A 15,278-nucleotide genomic window follows, 5' to 3' on the forward strand; every position below is an offset into this window, starting at 1 on the left:
TGCTTCAGAGCCTTTATTTTGGAGAAAGTCAAAGCCTGTAGATACAGCAATATACAAAAAATTAAAAATTTTTACAGTATTGAACGTGGCCCAGGGGCTCCACTGACGGCAGCGACACGCCAGCACAGGGACAAGCAACAGGCTTTATGCCCTCCGAGCACCTACTGCCTGCAAAGGGCCCCAGTTCTGCGCCTGGGGGCAGCCCCGTGACCCCCGTGCTGCCCTCACGTCGTGTCCGGCGCTGCCCAGGGGCCGCAGTCCCCTCCCCACGGTGAGGGGGCACAGGTGGATGCTGTTTTTGGCACTGCCCCAGCTTCCTGCACAGCTGATGGACTTGGAGCAATGCTGCCCACAGGTGCAGGAGGGCTGTCTGTGCCTCCCAGCGTCACTTCTGGGTAGAAAAGCTGGAGCCACGCACTGAAGATGCTGGACAGGGTCCCCCCTGCACCACAGCAGTGCCACGGCTACAGACAACAGAGCACCTGCAGCCAGAGCACCAACACCATCACAGCCCTGTGCTGGTGCCCAGAAGTTTCTCTGCTGCTATTACCCACAGCTGCTGTGTCCCACAGCCCTGCCCCATGCTGCTCCATGTCCCCCCTTGCTGCATGGAGCGTCCTGCTGCTCTGGGGAAGCACACGACCCTCACGCTGCCGCTCCCTCTCATTTTTGCTCAGGGATGGAACCGAAGCCCAGGCCAGGAAGGCTCCCTACACTTGGGTAAATACAGAACGACCATCAGTCAGCACAGCTCCCAACCTTCCCTGACCTCCAGCGCAAGGAGCCCTGCTGCCTGCTACACCAACACACCCACGGCTGCTGCTGCCCCCCAGCAGGTTCCTCTCCCTTTGCCCATCTTTTCTTCAAGCCTTGCCATCTCTTAACTTAACAGTGACAGCCAACCTCCAACAAAGTGCCACACAAAGCCCCTGAGAAGCTGCAAACCCACTGCCTGGGACATCATATGCTGCACCAGAGAGCCCGGTCACCCGCTGCTCCCCTATCTGAAAGGTCTCACTCTGCACAGGGAAAGTAGTTGTGCTCCTGTCATGAGTCTGTCCAAGGGGCCAGCCAGGGGTAGGAGCAGCCTCCTGGTCCTAAAAAGGACTGAAAACGCAGATGCTGTGTGTTCACAAGCACACATTGCTGCTAGGATGCTTCCCTGCCCTTCCCCAGGGCCCTGCAGCACAGGGAAAGCAGTGGTGCCCAGGGCTGCTGGATCTGGCCCTGCCTCTGCCCACAGCAGGAAGGCAGCAGTAAGCACTGAAACTCCCTGCTCCTGGCAGAGCACAGCAAAGCCCTCCACATCACCCTTGGGCTCCTCCACCCTCTGGGCCACAAGTAGGGCGAAGGGAAAACAGAGATGAGATCCCTCTGCAGGTTCTGAGAGCTGCTGGGCAGCTGCCGCACAGCACAGCAGATCACCCGAAGGAGACTGGGTCTGGCTGACGCCCTCTCAGATCCAGGCTCATGGGACTGTGGGCTTCCAGACACTGGCAGTCAAGAAAGCAGCTTTCAACAGCAGGCAGCACGGTAGGGGCTGCAGAAGCATTTGTAAAAAGTGAGGCTGCAATCGGAGGCTAATAGGCACTTGAATGAGCAAAACAATAATAAAAAACTGTTATGGAAGGAAATAGAAGAAGGTTCGACCCCTTTCTCCCAAAGAGGCAAACAGCACCGCAGCAGCGAGGCGTCTGTTTGTTCGGGTACAACAAGGAATCGGTGGCAAGGATCACAGCCCCCAGCTCCTCCCGAGAAAAGGCCCAGAGCAAACGTGACTGAGAACGATTCGGAGCCACGCAGGTCCTGCAGGCGCCAGCACGGCGCGTCACATCGGTGAAGAAGCACACTCCTGGGTCAGCTCCATGTCGAAGGTCAGCGACTCTGCGAAACGCAGGCAGGAGTTACAGGGGCTGCACCCTGACCCACGAGTTCCTGCTATCACCAGGACACCTTTAGGCACTGGGTCCCACCCGACTCACCAAACTGCCCTCCTGCGTTGGCCTCTGCTCCCTCGCTACTGTTGCCAAACTGCATGAGTGAGTCCAGGGTGCGCGGGGACATGGGCAGGTCAATGGTATTGCTGAAGGAGGTGCTGTCAGAAGGAGGGAAAAGCATCAGGGCCCGGACAGAGCGGACACCTCCTGCCCCTCCGGCGGGCCCCAGGGCACAGTGCAGCCAGCTGGGAGCTCTCTGGAAGGCAAAGGGGCCCTGGAGGGGAGAGCAGCCCAGCAGCGTGGGCAGCACGCCGCCACCTGGCACGGCTCCACTGCAGTCCCCCTGTGTGCAGACGAGGAGCCTCATGGCACCCAAAGCAGTGGTGGCAAGGCTGAGCATGCGAATGTTCCCCCGAGCTCACAGATACCTCCAGGAACACTTACGGGGTGACACAGATGAACTTTGTCTTCAGATACGGAGCAGCACCTGATGAGAGAAGAGCCTGGTCACCAGCTGCAGAGGAGGAACCCTGCTCCCTTCCTCACAGCCCTGCAGGCAGCCCTCGTGCACTGCTCACACCCACGGGGTCCCCAGGCCATCCTATGCCCAACACGGGATCCCCTAATGGATGCAGCACCACCAGGGTGCTGTTCCTGCAGCCACTCCACCCGCAGGAGCTGTGCCGGGACGCAGAAAATCAACGACTACCTGAGTCAGTAGCTTCTGAGTGTTCCTGGCTCTCAGAGCGGCAGTACTTCCCAAACGCCTCCTCTTTTGGGATGTCCGGGTACAGGTACACCAGGGGAGACACCAGAATGTTGGTGGCATCCATGATTTTGTAGCCCATGATGATTTCCGCAAATGACATGCTGTTCAGCTGCTGTTTGGTGTAAGGTTCCACAGACTGGATCTGAGTCTTTCCTGTATGAGACTGTTTTAGACACAGGGCAAGACACCTGCAGTCCTAGGGCAAAGGCATGGACTTTTCTCAAGCTCCCCAGGGGCAGCAGAGATGGGACAGTCACCTAGGGGTGTGCTCAACCTCATGAGGCACCCAGCAGAGCACATGGCAGGACAGACCTGCTTCAGGGCACGTGGATGGGGGCACTCAGGATGCAGGGACCAGCAAAAGGTGCCTGGACTCAAAGACTTAACCAGGGACAGGGGCCATCATGACAAACACAAATGTCTCATTGGGGGAAGGAAGCCACGGTCCAAATCCCGCTTTGGAGCCAGAAAGGCTGGCTGAGCAACACAGCACACCCAGGGCAGTGGTGGAGGCAACGTACCACTGATGTCCTTCTCCACCCACGTGAAGGTGATGCCACCCTCCTTGCTGCTCTCGCTGAAGCGCAGCAGGAAGGTTCCTGGAGGCTTGGTGCTCAGGATGGCTCGCTCCCGCTCCTTGCTGATGAACCCCATGATGTACCTGGGTGCAGGGAGCGGGGCTGGGTCAAGACATGGGGGCAGGTACTGCCTCCATCGGGACAGGACTCGCGGGTCCCCAACCGAAACTGACAATAGCTGAGACTCACCCTTCATTCCACAGCGCCAGGATATATTTCTTCACCAAGTCAATGATGTTGTCTAGCCAGACCCAGAAGGAGAAGCCTTTGCCAGCCATGTTCTCCTGAGGAAGAGAGCAGAGGGGCTGTGAATATGACTAGAGTGGAGAACAGCCAAGGGGAGGCACCCGGGTGAAGAGAAGGAATTATACCTTGCAGAACTTGGCCCAGGTGATCTGACAGCCAGAGTAGTTCACACCTGGCCCTGACAGAGAACAGGACTGTCAACATGTGACTGTGACCGTTCCTCCAAAGATAGTTTTCAGGGAGCAACCACAGGTTTGTGGTGCTTGGAGGAAAATCAAGCCACTAAAAGTGACAGTTTCCTTCCCAAATACCGCAATCTCGCTATGGCTTTGCATTTAGGGGTGGGGAGCTGCCACGAGGGGTGGCAGGGATGGACAGGACACCGATGCTGAGTTACCTAGAAGTTTTTCTGCCAGGGTTGTCAGCTGCTCGATGCTGAGACCACGCTTTGTGGTAGAGGAGAACTGCCAGCTCAGCACCTCTGCCACCTGGTCCCACGTGCCAATGGGTGGCTTGGTGAAGAAGTTCACGTTCTGTACAAGAGAGAACACAGCCCTGAGCAGAAAAAGGGACAGAAGCAGGGCCAGGTCCTGTTCCAGCCCTGCTGATGGGCCTGAGCAGTTCCTCTGCCTCACTGCCAGGATACCTGACCCAAAATAAGCTTCACTCCTTCACCAGCCACCCCGTGGATCCAGCTCCTACCTTGGGGTTGTTGGTCAGCATGTTGTACCACAGGATGGATGCCCAGGCATTGGGCATCTGGCAGATATTTGAGATGACCACCACAGGCAGTGAGTGGGTCTGCAAAGATAGAACATGACTGAAGTCTGAGACTCGTCACCAAGTCCTGCTCTGCCCCACAGGACAGCAGCCCCCAGCTGTCAGGAGGGTCTCCCCCTCCATTCTCTGTGTCACGAAGGCCCTACGAAGGCTGCAGCCACACAGCAATGGCTGATACCACCTCCAGCCAAAGCCTCCCCCACCCTGCAGCACACTCCACTGCAACCCACAACCTGAGCTTCACGCTCCCTCCCAGTGAGCTCCCCAGCACAGAAGGGCAGACATAACAGCACACAGCAGGATGCAACTCAGCAGATCTGCCTCCCAGAGCTGCTCCTCTGCAGCAGGCACAGGCCACAGCAGCACAGCAGCTCACCTCCAGATCGATCTTCAGCCCCTGGTGGTACACCTCAGTCTCAAAGGTGATGAGATGCAGCTCCTCAGTCACAATCAGCGAGGCCTGGGGGTGGAACAGAACACAGTGAGCCCACAGCAGACATCAGCCTTCAGCCTGACACAGCACTCCCAGACCTGGGCAGGGAGAGCTGAGCTGGCAGTTGCCACGTGTCAGAGGGTGCCACGGCCACCCCAGTCAGAGCAGTTCCTGCTTCCCCCTGTGGCTCAGCTGCCTGGTGGGGAACGGGACACCCAGACTGCTACGGCTGCCCTGAGTACAGCTGCCAGTAAAGGGCTCTCCCAGCCAGGGTTCCCTCCCCACTTACATCGCAGTTGGCTCTGCCTCCATTACCACACCGCTGTTCCCGCAGTGTCTGCAAAGGGAAGGAAGATGCTAAAGCAACACCACAGTGTCACATCGCCTCAGCAGGAGCAGTCTGAGGCCTCGTGGTACCCACCAGGTGCTTGAACTCTGCTGAAAGGCTGCCGTTATTTGACTCCTCCATGTTCATGACCTTGGTGTTCGTCCCCAGGATGTTGAACTTCCGGGACCTAAAAAGAGAAAAGATACAGCGTGGCTGATGGCCTCCCAAAGCAAATGCGTAGTAGAACATTTGCCAACATTAAAAGCAGAAGTGAAAGAAAAAAAAAAAAGGAAAGAAAAAAAGAAACCATTGCACTTACCCCCGAAGAGCTGCAACATCACCAGAGTCCCTAGGAAAGGAAAGAGAAAAAACAGTCACAGCCATGGCTGTGTGAGTGGGGTTTGCATCAAGTCCCATGAGGCCCTCCAGCCTATGAACGAATCCTGGGGACCCACCACCACCCTATACTCTCTCCTTTAAGGTCACACTGGACCTCAGTGCAGGGATGCAGCCCCACTCAGGGGCAGCAGGAGCAAGTCTGACTGCAGTAACCACACCTACTTCCTCCAGGATCAGAGCACAGGACTCACTTGTCAATGCAGACTTTGATTTTCAGCTGATAGTTCAACTCTGGAAACTTCACCAACAATCTGAAAAGAGTCAGCAGACAGACTGTCAGGACCAGCACCACAACATGTGAACAGCCTGAGATAAACACAGCACAGAAGAGCTGGATGCACAGCAGTGCTGCACACATCCCACAGCAGGCAGCATCATTCACACCAAAAAGCCCACCAGGACACAGCACAACCCAACTCCTTTGGGATGCAGCACACTGCCATGAACCTATGGTTCTCCCAAGCCCCATAAGGAGTTTGTTTTGGCCACTGACTGCCCACTCCAGGCAGACTGCTCTAAACCACCTGCATTTCTTCTGCCAAGGAAGCAACTGGGGCACAGCTGTGAGATGGTAATGAAGCTGTAGGCAGAACCTTGTGTCAGAGCAGCAATTTCTGCAGAAGCTGGTGAAGAACACAGGCCAGAAGACAGGCTTCTGGCAGGGACACAATGACACTTCCTGTCGTCTGCCCCCACAATGGGATTTACCAGAACCCCAGCTGTCTCCAGGAATACAATAGAGCCCCAGCCAACAATCACCATCCCCACACTGAGTCACCCAGGCTGCACTCCAGCAGGGCCAGCCTGCAGGGAGCCATTCCTTCCCAGCACCAGCACTCCCTGGGCAAACCAAAGGCTGCATCGGAACCAGCAGCTCCTTGGAGACAGATGGAGACAGATTCACCCTGCACGGCTTCCTTCTCTGAACAGAGGAATCGCAGGGGCCAGCAACCCACCTGACTTTGGTGGTGAACTGCACACCGGTTTTGATGACCAGAGGCCGGTCAGGATGCATGGGCATGCAGGGCTGCCTTTCCACCACAAAAGCACTGTAGAAGAGAAAAGAAATGCAGTCAAACCTCAGCCCCATCCCAGCACACAGTGCTCACCCCTTCGTGCACTGCCTGTAACCAAGGAACAGTCCTCAGCTCCCTCCGAGCCCTCGCACCTCTTCATCAGGTTCCTGAACAGCTCCACGATCCGCTCCTCCAGCATTGGCCGGTGTTGGACAATTGGGTCACCCTTGTAGGACACCTTCTGCTGCAGCTCTTCCAGTTTCTTGATCTGTTGCCGGGTCTGTAGCTGTGATTCAGCAAGAGAGGTTATCCTAGGGAGTAGGAAGAACCAGCATTAGCTCTGGCTGCCAAGTCCTGCACAGTCCCAGCCCACAGAGCCCCTCTCCTCCCCCCACTTCTGCAGGAGAGGACAATCGGTGGACCAAACCAGCAGAGAACAGAATATGTCCACAGTTCCCAGCTCAGCACATTTTTCTGCAGTCATACCAACCAAGAGCTCAGGAACAGCCATGCAAGCCACCAGCCTTACAATCTCACAAACCTCGAGATAATGAATCCAGCATTATTGTCCACTACCAAGCATAAGCGTAGCTACCAGATTACATTTACAACTGCAGGCATCAGTGGCCATTTTGCAAGGATGTCTCCAAAGGCAGAGAACTCATTTTTGCTGCAGGTGTTCGACTGCTGCCTCTCCAGGGACCGATGCAATCTTACCAGTTCTCAAGCCGGTCTAAGCAGATATTTGGTGGGCCACCAATGCAGGCAATTTGTTGCCGTCTCTTCCAGTCTGCCAGCTCCTCATCTGCCAGCATCTTCTGCACATACTCCATGGCTGACAGCAGTCCTGCCAGCTCACTCACAATACCCTGCCAAACCAGAAAGCAGGACCTTCAGCACGCTGACACCCTCCAAGACCCGTAAGTTCCACATTCACAAGAAATGGAGCTGCCAATGCTGTATTGCCAGTGCTGCTCTCGTAATTCTACCCGTGCATGACTATCAATCCATATCCCAGAATAAGAGCACACCTATACCCCGGAGGGATCTGGAAGGCCAGTAGCAGGACATACCCTTCGCATCTGGTCCAGCGCTGTGAGCATCTGTTCCAGCTGCTGCATTTTCTGACGCGTCACCGACTGATTGTTTCCATTCAGATCCTGCATGTCTGTGCAAAGAGGACATGAGACTTCAGCCAGACATATGTACTCCTCCTACCCTCCCAAACATCACACTGGAGACCACAAAGCTGACTAGAAAGGAGCAAGAAATTCTAGAAAGCCATCAATAGGTAAGCAGTGATCTCACACAGGCTCTGCCAGCACTGCCTCCAAGCACCTTTCTGGCACTTCTGCATACACAGCAGCACTATCACCTTTGCATGCCATTCTCCTTTCACAGGCAAAGCTCTGGTTAAGCTCCCCTGCAGGCCCTGTCAGCTTGTTTTTTGTTTCTGTCATTTTCTACAATTGCCATGCAAATGCCCTAGGACTAACCCACCCTTCAGGCTTGGAGAGGAGGACGGAGGGCTGAAACGCCCTCCAGCACCTTTCCTTGCAGGAACACACTTTGGCTTGCCAGATGATAATGAACTTTATTACCTCCTTGGCTTTTCAAAGTCTTGTAGTTAAAATCAAAGTCATCCTGGAGATTTTCCACCACTTTCATCTTCTGCTCCAGATCCTGCAAGGCAAGAGATGGAATTCGTTCAAAGTACAACACCACAGTGCTCCTAGAAGTACCAGGGGAAGAAGGTGCCTAGGCAGCACTTACCTGCACTCTCTTCCTTACATCCTGCAGATGCTGCTCCAGCATCTGCTGCTTTTCTGTCACTACAGCTGCTGTTGGATGTGTCGCCTGTCCCCCTTGCTGTAGAAGGGACAAGAAGGGCAAAAGAACAGGGCTGCAACTCAGGGACAGCCCCGTCCCAGCCTCAGGAGGTTGTGCATAAGAAGTCCTAAAGCCTTTACTAAACAACAACAAAAAAAGCTCAGCACAGAGCACTGATGCACCCTAGAGAGCTGAGGGTCAGTTGCCCTTCACTGCAGTTTGACCACCCTCTAAACTATTGCTGAGAGAAACATGCAAGAAGCTTCAGACCAGAGCTTCTGACGGCACCAATTACTGCGCAGAGCTGCTGGGTGGGCAGGGGGACACGCGGGTCACCCACCTGGGCTGCGGTGGCAGCTGTCTGGAGGAGCCGTGACTCTTCCCACAGGCAGCGAGCCACGATGCGGGCTATTTCCATCGGCTTCTCCAAGTATCTGCTCTGTAAAACATCGAGGGCCTCACAGTCAGCCTTCAAGCTGTAACCGCTGGGACGTCTGCACGCTTTAGGGCTGTGGTCTGTGAGCCGTGACAAGGAGGCCACTGCGCTTCAGTAACAGAACGGTCGCCTCCCACCTCACCTGCAGGAACTGCTTGATGCGCCGCAGGTTGTGCTGGTACAAGACGTTGGACTCCTGCAGGAAGCGGCTGTACTGCTGGTCGATCTCCCCCAGCAGGTTGTGGAACACCAGCGTGGCGTGCGACTCCTTGTTAGCAGCGTACGCCCTGCACGAGGAGAGGGCAGAGTCCTTACGCCCAGCCCTGGGAAGGCACGGCGCAGCGCTGCGGAAGGGCAGCTCCGTGCACCACCCACAGCCCAGCATCCCACCGACTGCCCAACCTCCACCAGATGCAGCCACAGCAGGCCCTGCTCCCGCAAGGGCAGGGAGACAGAGGTGCTTCAGATGCTGGGAGACAGCGCACACGAGCACCTCAATTTCAACCTTGTTTAGAACGGAGGCCGACGTAAACCCTGACACCTCCGCTACGGATTTCCCCTCTCTCCAAGTCTGAGGTCTGACACCAAACACACAGACTCCCACTCCATCTCACGCCGCATGCATCTCGCGGAGGAAGAGAGGCCCCGGCACTCAGAGAAGCTGGCACAGTCCCTCCAGAGCTGCCTGGCACTACCCCCAGCTGGGGGTCCAAAGCACAGTCCGTTTGCCAGAGCCTGGCAGCGCCTTACCAGTCCTGGCTCTCAATCCACGGGGCCAGGAACTGCCGCAGCTCCATGGGGAAGCTGTCGCTGTAAAGCTGGTGGAGCTGCTCCAGGTAGCGCGTGTCGAGCTGCTGCAGTTGGTTCCACTGCGCCATCCTGGCCGGCTCCGGAACCCTGTGGGGACAGGCAGGTCAGCACGGTGCCCCTGGGCCCTCCTGCACAGCCCACGGCTTGGCTCAGGCTGACCCCAGGAAGGGGAACAGGGGAGGCCTACAAGGCGGCAGTGAACTGGCAGTGAGAGGGCTGTGCCTGCCTGCCCTCACCACCCGATGCTCAGCACGCAGCAAGGCTCCAACAGCCAACTCCAATTCTCCCCCGTCGACGATCCAGAGGCAAGCAGACGTGCACCTGTCTCAGCGAGGAACGCGGTGCCATGCAGCCGCTTGCTTTGGGAGACGCGCTTCCCTCCATTTGAGCACCAGAAAGGTTTTCCGCTTACCCACCAGCTGAGGCGCGACACTGGCAGGGCTCAGGCTCTGCTCACAGCCACCATTGCCTGCTGTGACAAACAGGTCACCAGCAGCACAGCCCTCACCGCAACGCGACCAGCCCCCTGCAGCCCCCAGTCTGCCATGCGTCCTGGGACGATGCTGACCTCCAGCTCCCAGCCAAGCTGCCGCAAGGAAAGCCTCCTGCAGCAAGTGGCTGCCAGCTCCCAGCTCAGCACCGGGACCCGTGCTGAGAGGAGGTGGAACCATAAACCCAAAGCACAGTGCCTCTGAGGGACTAAAGGGCACGAGTCGGTGCACGTTTGCAGGGCAGGAGGGAAAAGAGGTGCTCGCACCACAGCGTTTGCACCCAGGCACCAGCCAAGCACAGGAGCCTGCCTTCTCCTCAGGAGCCCTGCAGCAAACGTGGTGGGCAGCAGGCTGGGCAGCACCCGCTCAGGGCGCCAGGCTGGAAATCTACCCGCACGCGAGACCAGGGCAAGTTCCACTGCGCTGCCCCAGCTGGGAGCTGAGAACGCCTGCATCCTGACTCATCCTCCTTCCAGAGCTAATCCAAAACATCTGAGAGCAGAGCAGTGTGTCTGGCTGCTGAGCTCCGGCTCTCCCGTTCCCGTGCAGGATCTCAGGGCCGCACGAACCCACAGAACTGTTACAAACACAGGCATAAAGCCTCGATTTCCTTGGAAAAAAACATTTCCCAAGCACCCGGCTTCGGCTAAACCTTCCCCTAGAGAGGCACCATTTCCCAAAGCCTTCCTACCTTCGTGCCGGGGGGAAGAGGAAGAGGCTTGGGCACGCAGGTCACAGCAACGAGGCCGGGGCTTTGATCTGCTGCCAGTCCCTTCCGCACGCCCTGCAGTCAGCCCTGCGCCTGCTCCCGAGGGCAGGGAAGGAGCTGCAGAGCTTACAGTAAGTGCGGGAGGCGGAGACTGCCAGGAAGCAACCGAAACGAGGAAGGAGCAATTTTCAAGCGAGCGGCATCAATAGAAATCAAACTCAGCCTAACGAGGGGACGGCAAGCTGTGCAGGAAGCACAGGCACAGAGCACCACCGAGCCTCAGCATGGGCTCACTTCCCCCAGAAAGCGGTTTGATTTTTGCGGGCAGCCCCAGAAGTGACACGTCAGCAGGGCCGTGCAGGGCCGGCAGTGGCTGGAGCAGAGCTGTCCCAGAGGCAGCGCTGGTGGGCGCCGAGCGGGGGGACGATGGGGGCAGCGGGGCTGGGAGCGGCGCCCGCCCCTGGGCTGCCAGCGGTCGGTGGGAGGAAGACCCTTGAGACCGCTTCATTTACCCCTTCTGCAAAGCAGAGCAGAGCCCACGGGCTCCACGATGGGTTGGGAACAGGGAAGCAAAGCACAGAGCGAGGGACACCAGAGCCTCGACTGCTGCTGCCCAGCCACAGCCCTGCGCCCCAGGTGCCCCCAGAGCGGCTGCACAGCACGGACAGCCGGGCTCACCGGCAGCTCTCCCCGATTTCTGCCATCCGACATCTCCAGCATGAGTGAACATTGTGCTTCTCCGGTGCTTGTTGTATGGGACCCTCCCTCTATTTTTGTGGATGGTTTTTCTTAGGGGAGATAAAGGGGAATCAGCCCTGCCATGAGATGTGGAGAGACGGCAGACACTGGCACCTGACAAGGAGTTAAGCTGCTTTTTAGAGCCTCACGGCATTGCGCAGCCCAGATGACAGCAGCAGATCCACAGGACATTAACCTTGAACCACAGCCTCTGGTGCAATCTCTAGAGAAGACCACGTGAACAAAGCCTGGCTTTAACAGAGCAATAGGTGAAAGGGAGGAGGAGAAACAGGAGCCTGTGGAGGGGCAGACACTCCGTCAGATTCGAGAGAAGACCCGACTCTGTTTGACACCTGTGTGACCCCAGCACTTCTCCTTTTTGCACCACTGCCCCACGACAGGCTGGGCCCTTTGCAGCACGAAGGTCTCTGCTCCGCAGCGGGCTCAGCTCCTCACTGGCCGCCTGTCCGGCTGCAGCAGCACAGGAGCACTCAGGCACTCACTGCTTTCAGCTGGGTGCTACAGAGGCTGCCAGCACAGTGTGAAGCACGAGGTGCTGCCTCTGAGGGCGAGGGGGAAATGAAGCAACAAAAGCACAGCCAAGAGCTGAGAATCCACAAACCACCGACATCCGGAGCTCCTGCCCTGCGCTCCCCCGATCCAAGCAGATCTTCCATGAGCAAAGCTCTGCTCTGGGTCTTGTTGGGCTGCGTTTGAACCCAAACCTGCACAGCACCGCAGGTAAAATCTGAGCTCCCACCAGCTGCAGTGCGGGACAGGAGGCTCACCTCCTGTGTGCAGCCCAGGGAGCAGCTGCCCTGCGGAGTGCTCAGCCACACTCATCCCTGAAAAACAGAACTTGCACAAAGCGAAGCTGCTCAGCCTCATCCCGCTGCAGGCAACTCCTCAAAGCTCAGGCACACAAAGTAGTGAAGGAAGTGGCTGCAGAGCACAGGCACGAGTACAGCGAGAGGCACCACAGGGGACTCAACGCTGCGTGGGAGCGGTCACTGCCGTGAGCTGTGCTCACTGCTCGCCAGTCCACGAGGTCCCTTCCAGCCCTTTTCTCCAGGAATGTCAGCACAGATGCAGCACATCGCATTGGGTTTTTACAGCCCTCAGCTCAACAGGTTCCTGATCTGACAAACCCCCACACCACCACAGGAAGGGCTGTGAGCAGCATCCAGACCATGTGCTGCGACGTGGGCTCTCACCAAGTGCAGCAGCTGACGGAGGCTGCCAACCCATCAGCATCACAGGAGGATGTGGAAAGGCAGGGAATGTCTGGAAGCAGCAAGGAGTCTGGAAGCAGCCAGAAGGAGAAGAGGATTTTCCTCCTTCAGTTCAGCACCAGTGCCCGCCCCTCCCAGCTCTGTCTGAGAGGAGAAGGGGCCCTGTGACCCCCCCGATCACCAGAGTCACCTGCATTATGAAAGCTTCCACTCTGTCAGCCCAAAATCCCACACAGATTCCTCCACAGCCCATCCTGCTGCGGGGAAGCTCCCTGGGGCAGGTTTAAAAAGTCTGAGGGCTGAGCCCTTCCAATTCTGACGGGTTTGCTGCCTCTGTGGTTTGCCTCTTCCCTCACTGCCAAAGAGCAGCTGACGTGACCAGGGCTGAGCACAGCATGACGCAAGCGCTGAGGTAAACAAGCTGTACAGAGCTCGGAGAAGAGCAGCTAAAAGTAGCCCCGGAGTTAAAGTTCATCTTTCTTTAGCTTCCCTGCAAGGGCAGAGCACGAGAGCCTGAGCCGGGCAGCGTCAGCGCAGCTCCACACACTCCGACAGCCGCACTGAGCAGCGCTGCTGTCGAGGGGAACAGCCCCCGATGGCCTTCGTACGTCTGGGTTCTACCTGCGTGCATCTCCCCGTGCCGCAACTTGAAGGGGTTTAACCAACAGCAGCGATTTTCCAAGGAAGGGCGAGCAGAGGGGAAACACTGGAGAGACCCCTGAGAACACTGCATCCCCACCTGGAGGGGCTCAGGTGCCCACAGTGCAGCACTGCTGTGATAACAGCAATCCCCCAGCACATTCCTGCCCCTGGCACTGATCTGCCCACCTGTGCTCCAGCTCTCAAAGGAACAAAGCAGCTGCTCCAACACCCTGGGCAGAGGCACTGCTGAGAGCCCCCCCAGGCCCACACAGCCAGCAGCAGGCTGATGAAAAACTGTTCTACCAGAAAGCAGTTAATTGTGCTGGACAAAGACAAGAATTGTGAGGCGGCTATTTAGAGAACTTGGCTCTGCTTCTCTGCAGTGCATTCGAAGACAGCCCTGGAGATAGAAAAATGAAGAGGTAATGGAGAGACGTGAGGACGGAAAGAAAGGTGATCGTGTCAGGCAGGGGAGGCTCTGGGCAGCCTCACAACCACAGCACAGATCTCTCCAGGCAAATCACATTGCAGCCAGCAGCTCCCAGGGCAGCTTGGGCCCTCCTGGCTTCACCCAACACACAGCATCCACTGCACGCTCACAGCCATGGCTGAGGCAGGCGGTGCCCGGTGCAACAACCAGCCCTCTGCCAGCATGGCACCAGCAGCTCTGGCATATTGCTGGGAAGCAGAACAGCTTCCTATAGAGGCTGCCTGCAACAGGGACCGGGCATAGAAAGCTCTCAGCCAGCTGCTCCGATGTGCAACCCCGAGCAGCAGCCATGGCCTGTGGGCGAAGAAGGGCTCTTCCAGGGCCTGAGCCCTTGTCACACAGCCAGGGCCTCTGAGTGCCCTCATGCAGGCAGCGTGTGGCACCGCAGCGCTGCACTCCTACACACCAGGACCACAGCCGCGGGGTCAAGCACCAAACCAAAGCCGTGTCCAGGGAAAAGGCCCCGGCAGGACAGCGCTGTGCAGCGACAGACACAGAGGGGTAAAGCGGCAGCGCTGCGCTCTCAGCTCCTTCAGCTTCGGCCCACAGCCCGGGTTTGGGGCACCCCGCCAGGGTCGGTCACCGCAGCAGCACGCGGCCGCGCACCGCCCAGCCCAGATCAGCGCTGGGGCTCCCGCAGCTCCGCGAACCCCTCCGGGGAGCGCACGGCTCTGCTGGGCTTCCCGGCAGCACCGGCACGGAGCCGCGCTCCGCTCGGGACGAGGCGGGAGGCTCGAGAGGACTCCGCTCCGAGCTCCCGGGACGCCGAGGGCAGGACACGACTCCGCCTGCAGCTCTGGGAGCGGAGAATTCCCTCCAACGGCAGCTCATCCGGCCCAAAGCTGCGCCCACACCGCGGCAGCGCGGGGAGCCACGGGCGGGAGATCCGCGAAGACCCGCAGGGCAGCCCGGAGCACCCGGCGTCCGCGCGCAGCTCCGCGGACCGCCCCGCACTGAGGCCCAGCGCGCCCCGAGGCGAGGCGAGGCGAGGCCCGGCCCCGCTGCCCCCGGTTCCTCCCGGCCCCGGCCCCAACCGCCCTCCGTGCCCCTCGGTCCCCCGTCTCCCTCCAGGTGCGCTCACCGGCGGTCCCGGGCGGGGCGGGGCGGGGCGGCGGCTCCCGGTGCCGCTGACGATCGCGCTCCAGACGCTGCCCGACTGCGGCACCCGCAGCCCCCGGCCCCGCTCCCTCGCGCGTCACGCGGGGCGCAGCCAATGGCGGCGCGGCGTTCCGTCCGCCTCGAGAGGGACGGGCCCTGAGGGCCAATCGGCGCGGCCGTCCCGGGGCTGCGTCACGGCTCGCGACGGCGCCGCGGGGGGGCGCTGCCCCGCGCCGGCTGTTCCCGGATGGCGCCACCTCCCCGCCGCAGGGCGGCGCTGGGCGGGGGGCGGTGCGGGGGGAGGCGGCGACTGCCG

At 58.6% G+C, this 15,278-nt stretch overlaps 1 protein-coding gene across 3 annotated transcripts; it reads right to left on the reverse strand.

Annotated features, from left to right (window-relative positions):
* Positions 1-15,100, reverse strand: STAT3 (signal transducer and activator of transcription 3). 3 transcript variants are annotated; one of them, XM_085211099.1, is made up of 24 exons: positions 14,946-15,100; positions 9,503-9,649; positions 8,895-9,039; positions 8,657-8,755; positions 8,260-8,355; positions 8,088-8,169; positions 7,560-7,654; positions 7,204-7,355; positions 6,639-6,797; positions 6,427-6,519; positions 5,662-5,721; positions 5,391-5,420; positions 5,165-5,258; positions 5,033-5,080; positions 4,687-4,770; positions 4,233-4,331; positions 3,928-4,063; positions 3,656-3,708; positions 3,474-3,568; positions 3,228-3,367; positions 2,647-2,859; positions 2,382-2,424; positions 1,983-2,095; positions 1-1,884 (listed from the first exon to the last, which is right to left on the reverse strand). In XM_085211099.1, exons 2-24 carry the CDS (start codon positions 9,628-9,630, stop codon positions 1,829-1,831), a joined length of 2,313 nt encoding a protein of 770 aa, XP_085067225.1. In that variant the 5' UTR covers positions 9,631-9,649; positions 14,946-15,100; the 3' UTR covers positions 1-1,828. The 3 variants fall into 3 exon arrangements, with proteins under 3 accessions (XP_085067225.1, XP_085067224.1, XP_003213184.1); XM_085211098.1 differs by having other exon boundaries at positions 2,644-2,859; XM_003213136.5 differs by lacking the exon at positions 14,946-15,100 and adding an exon at positions 10,745-10,925 and having other exon boundaries at positions 2,644-2,859.
* Between the last annotated feature and the right edge of the window lie 178 nt (positions 15,101-15,278).

This window comes from Meleagris gallopavo, chromosome 29 (assembly GCF_905368555.1).
Source record: "Meleagris gallopavo chromosome 29, MGAL_WU_HG_1.1, whole genome shotgun sequence".
In the NCBI taxonomy this organism is placed as follows: Eukaryota; Metazoa; Chordata; class Aves; order Galliformes; family Phasianidae; genus Meleagris; species Meleagris gallopavo.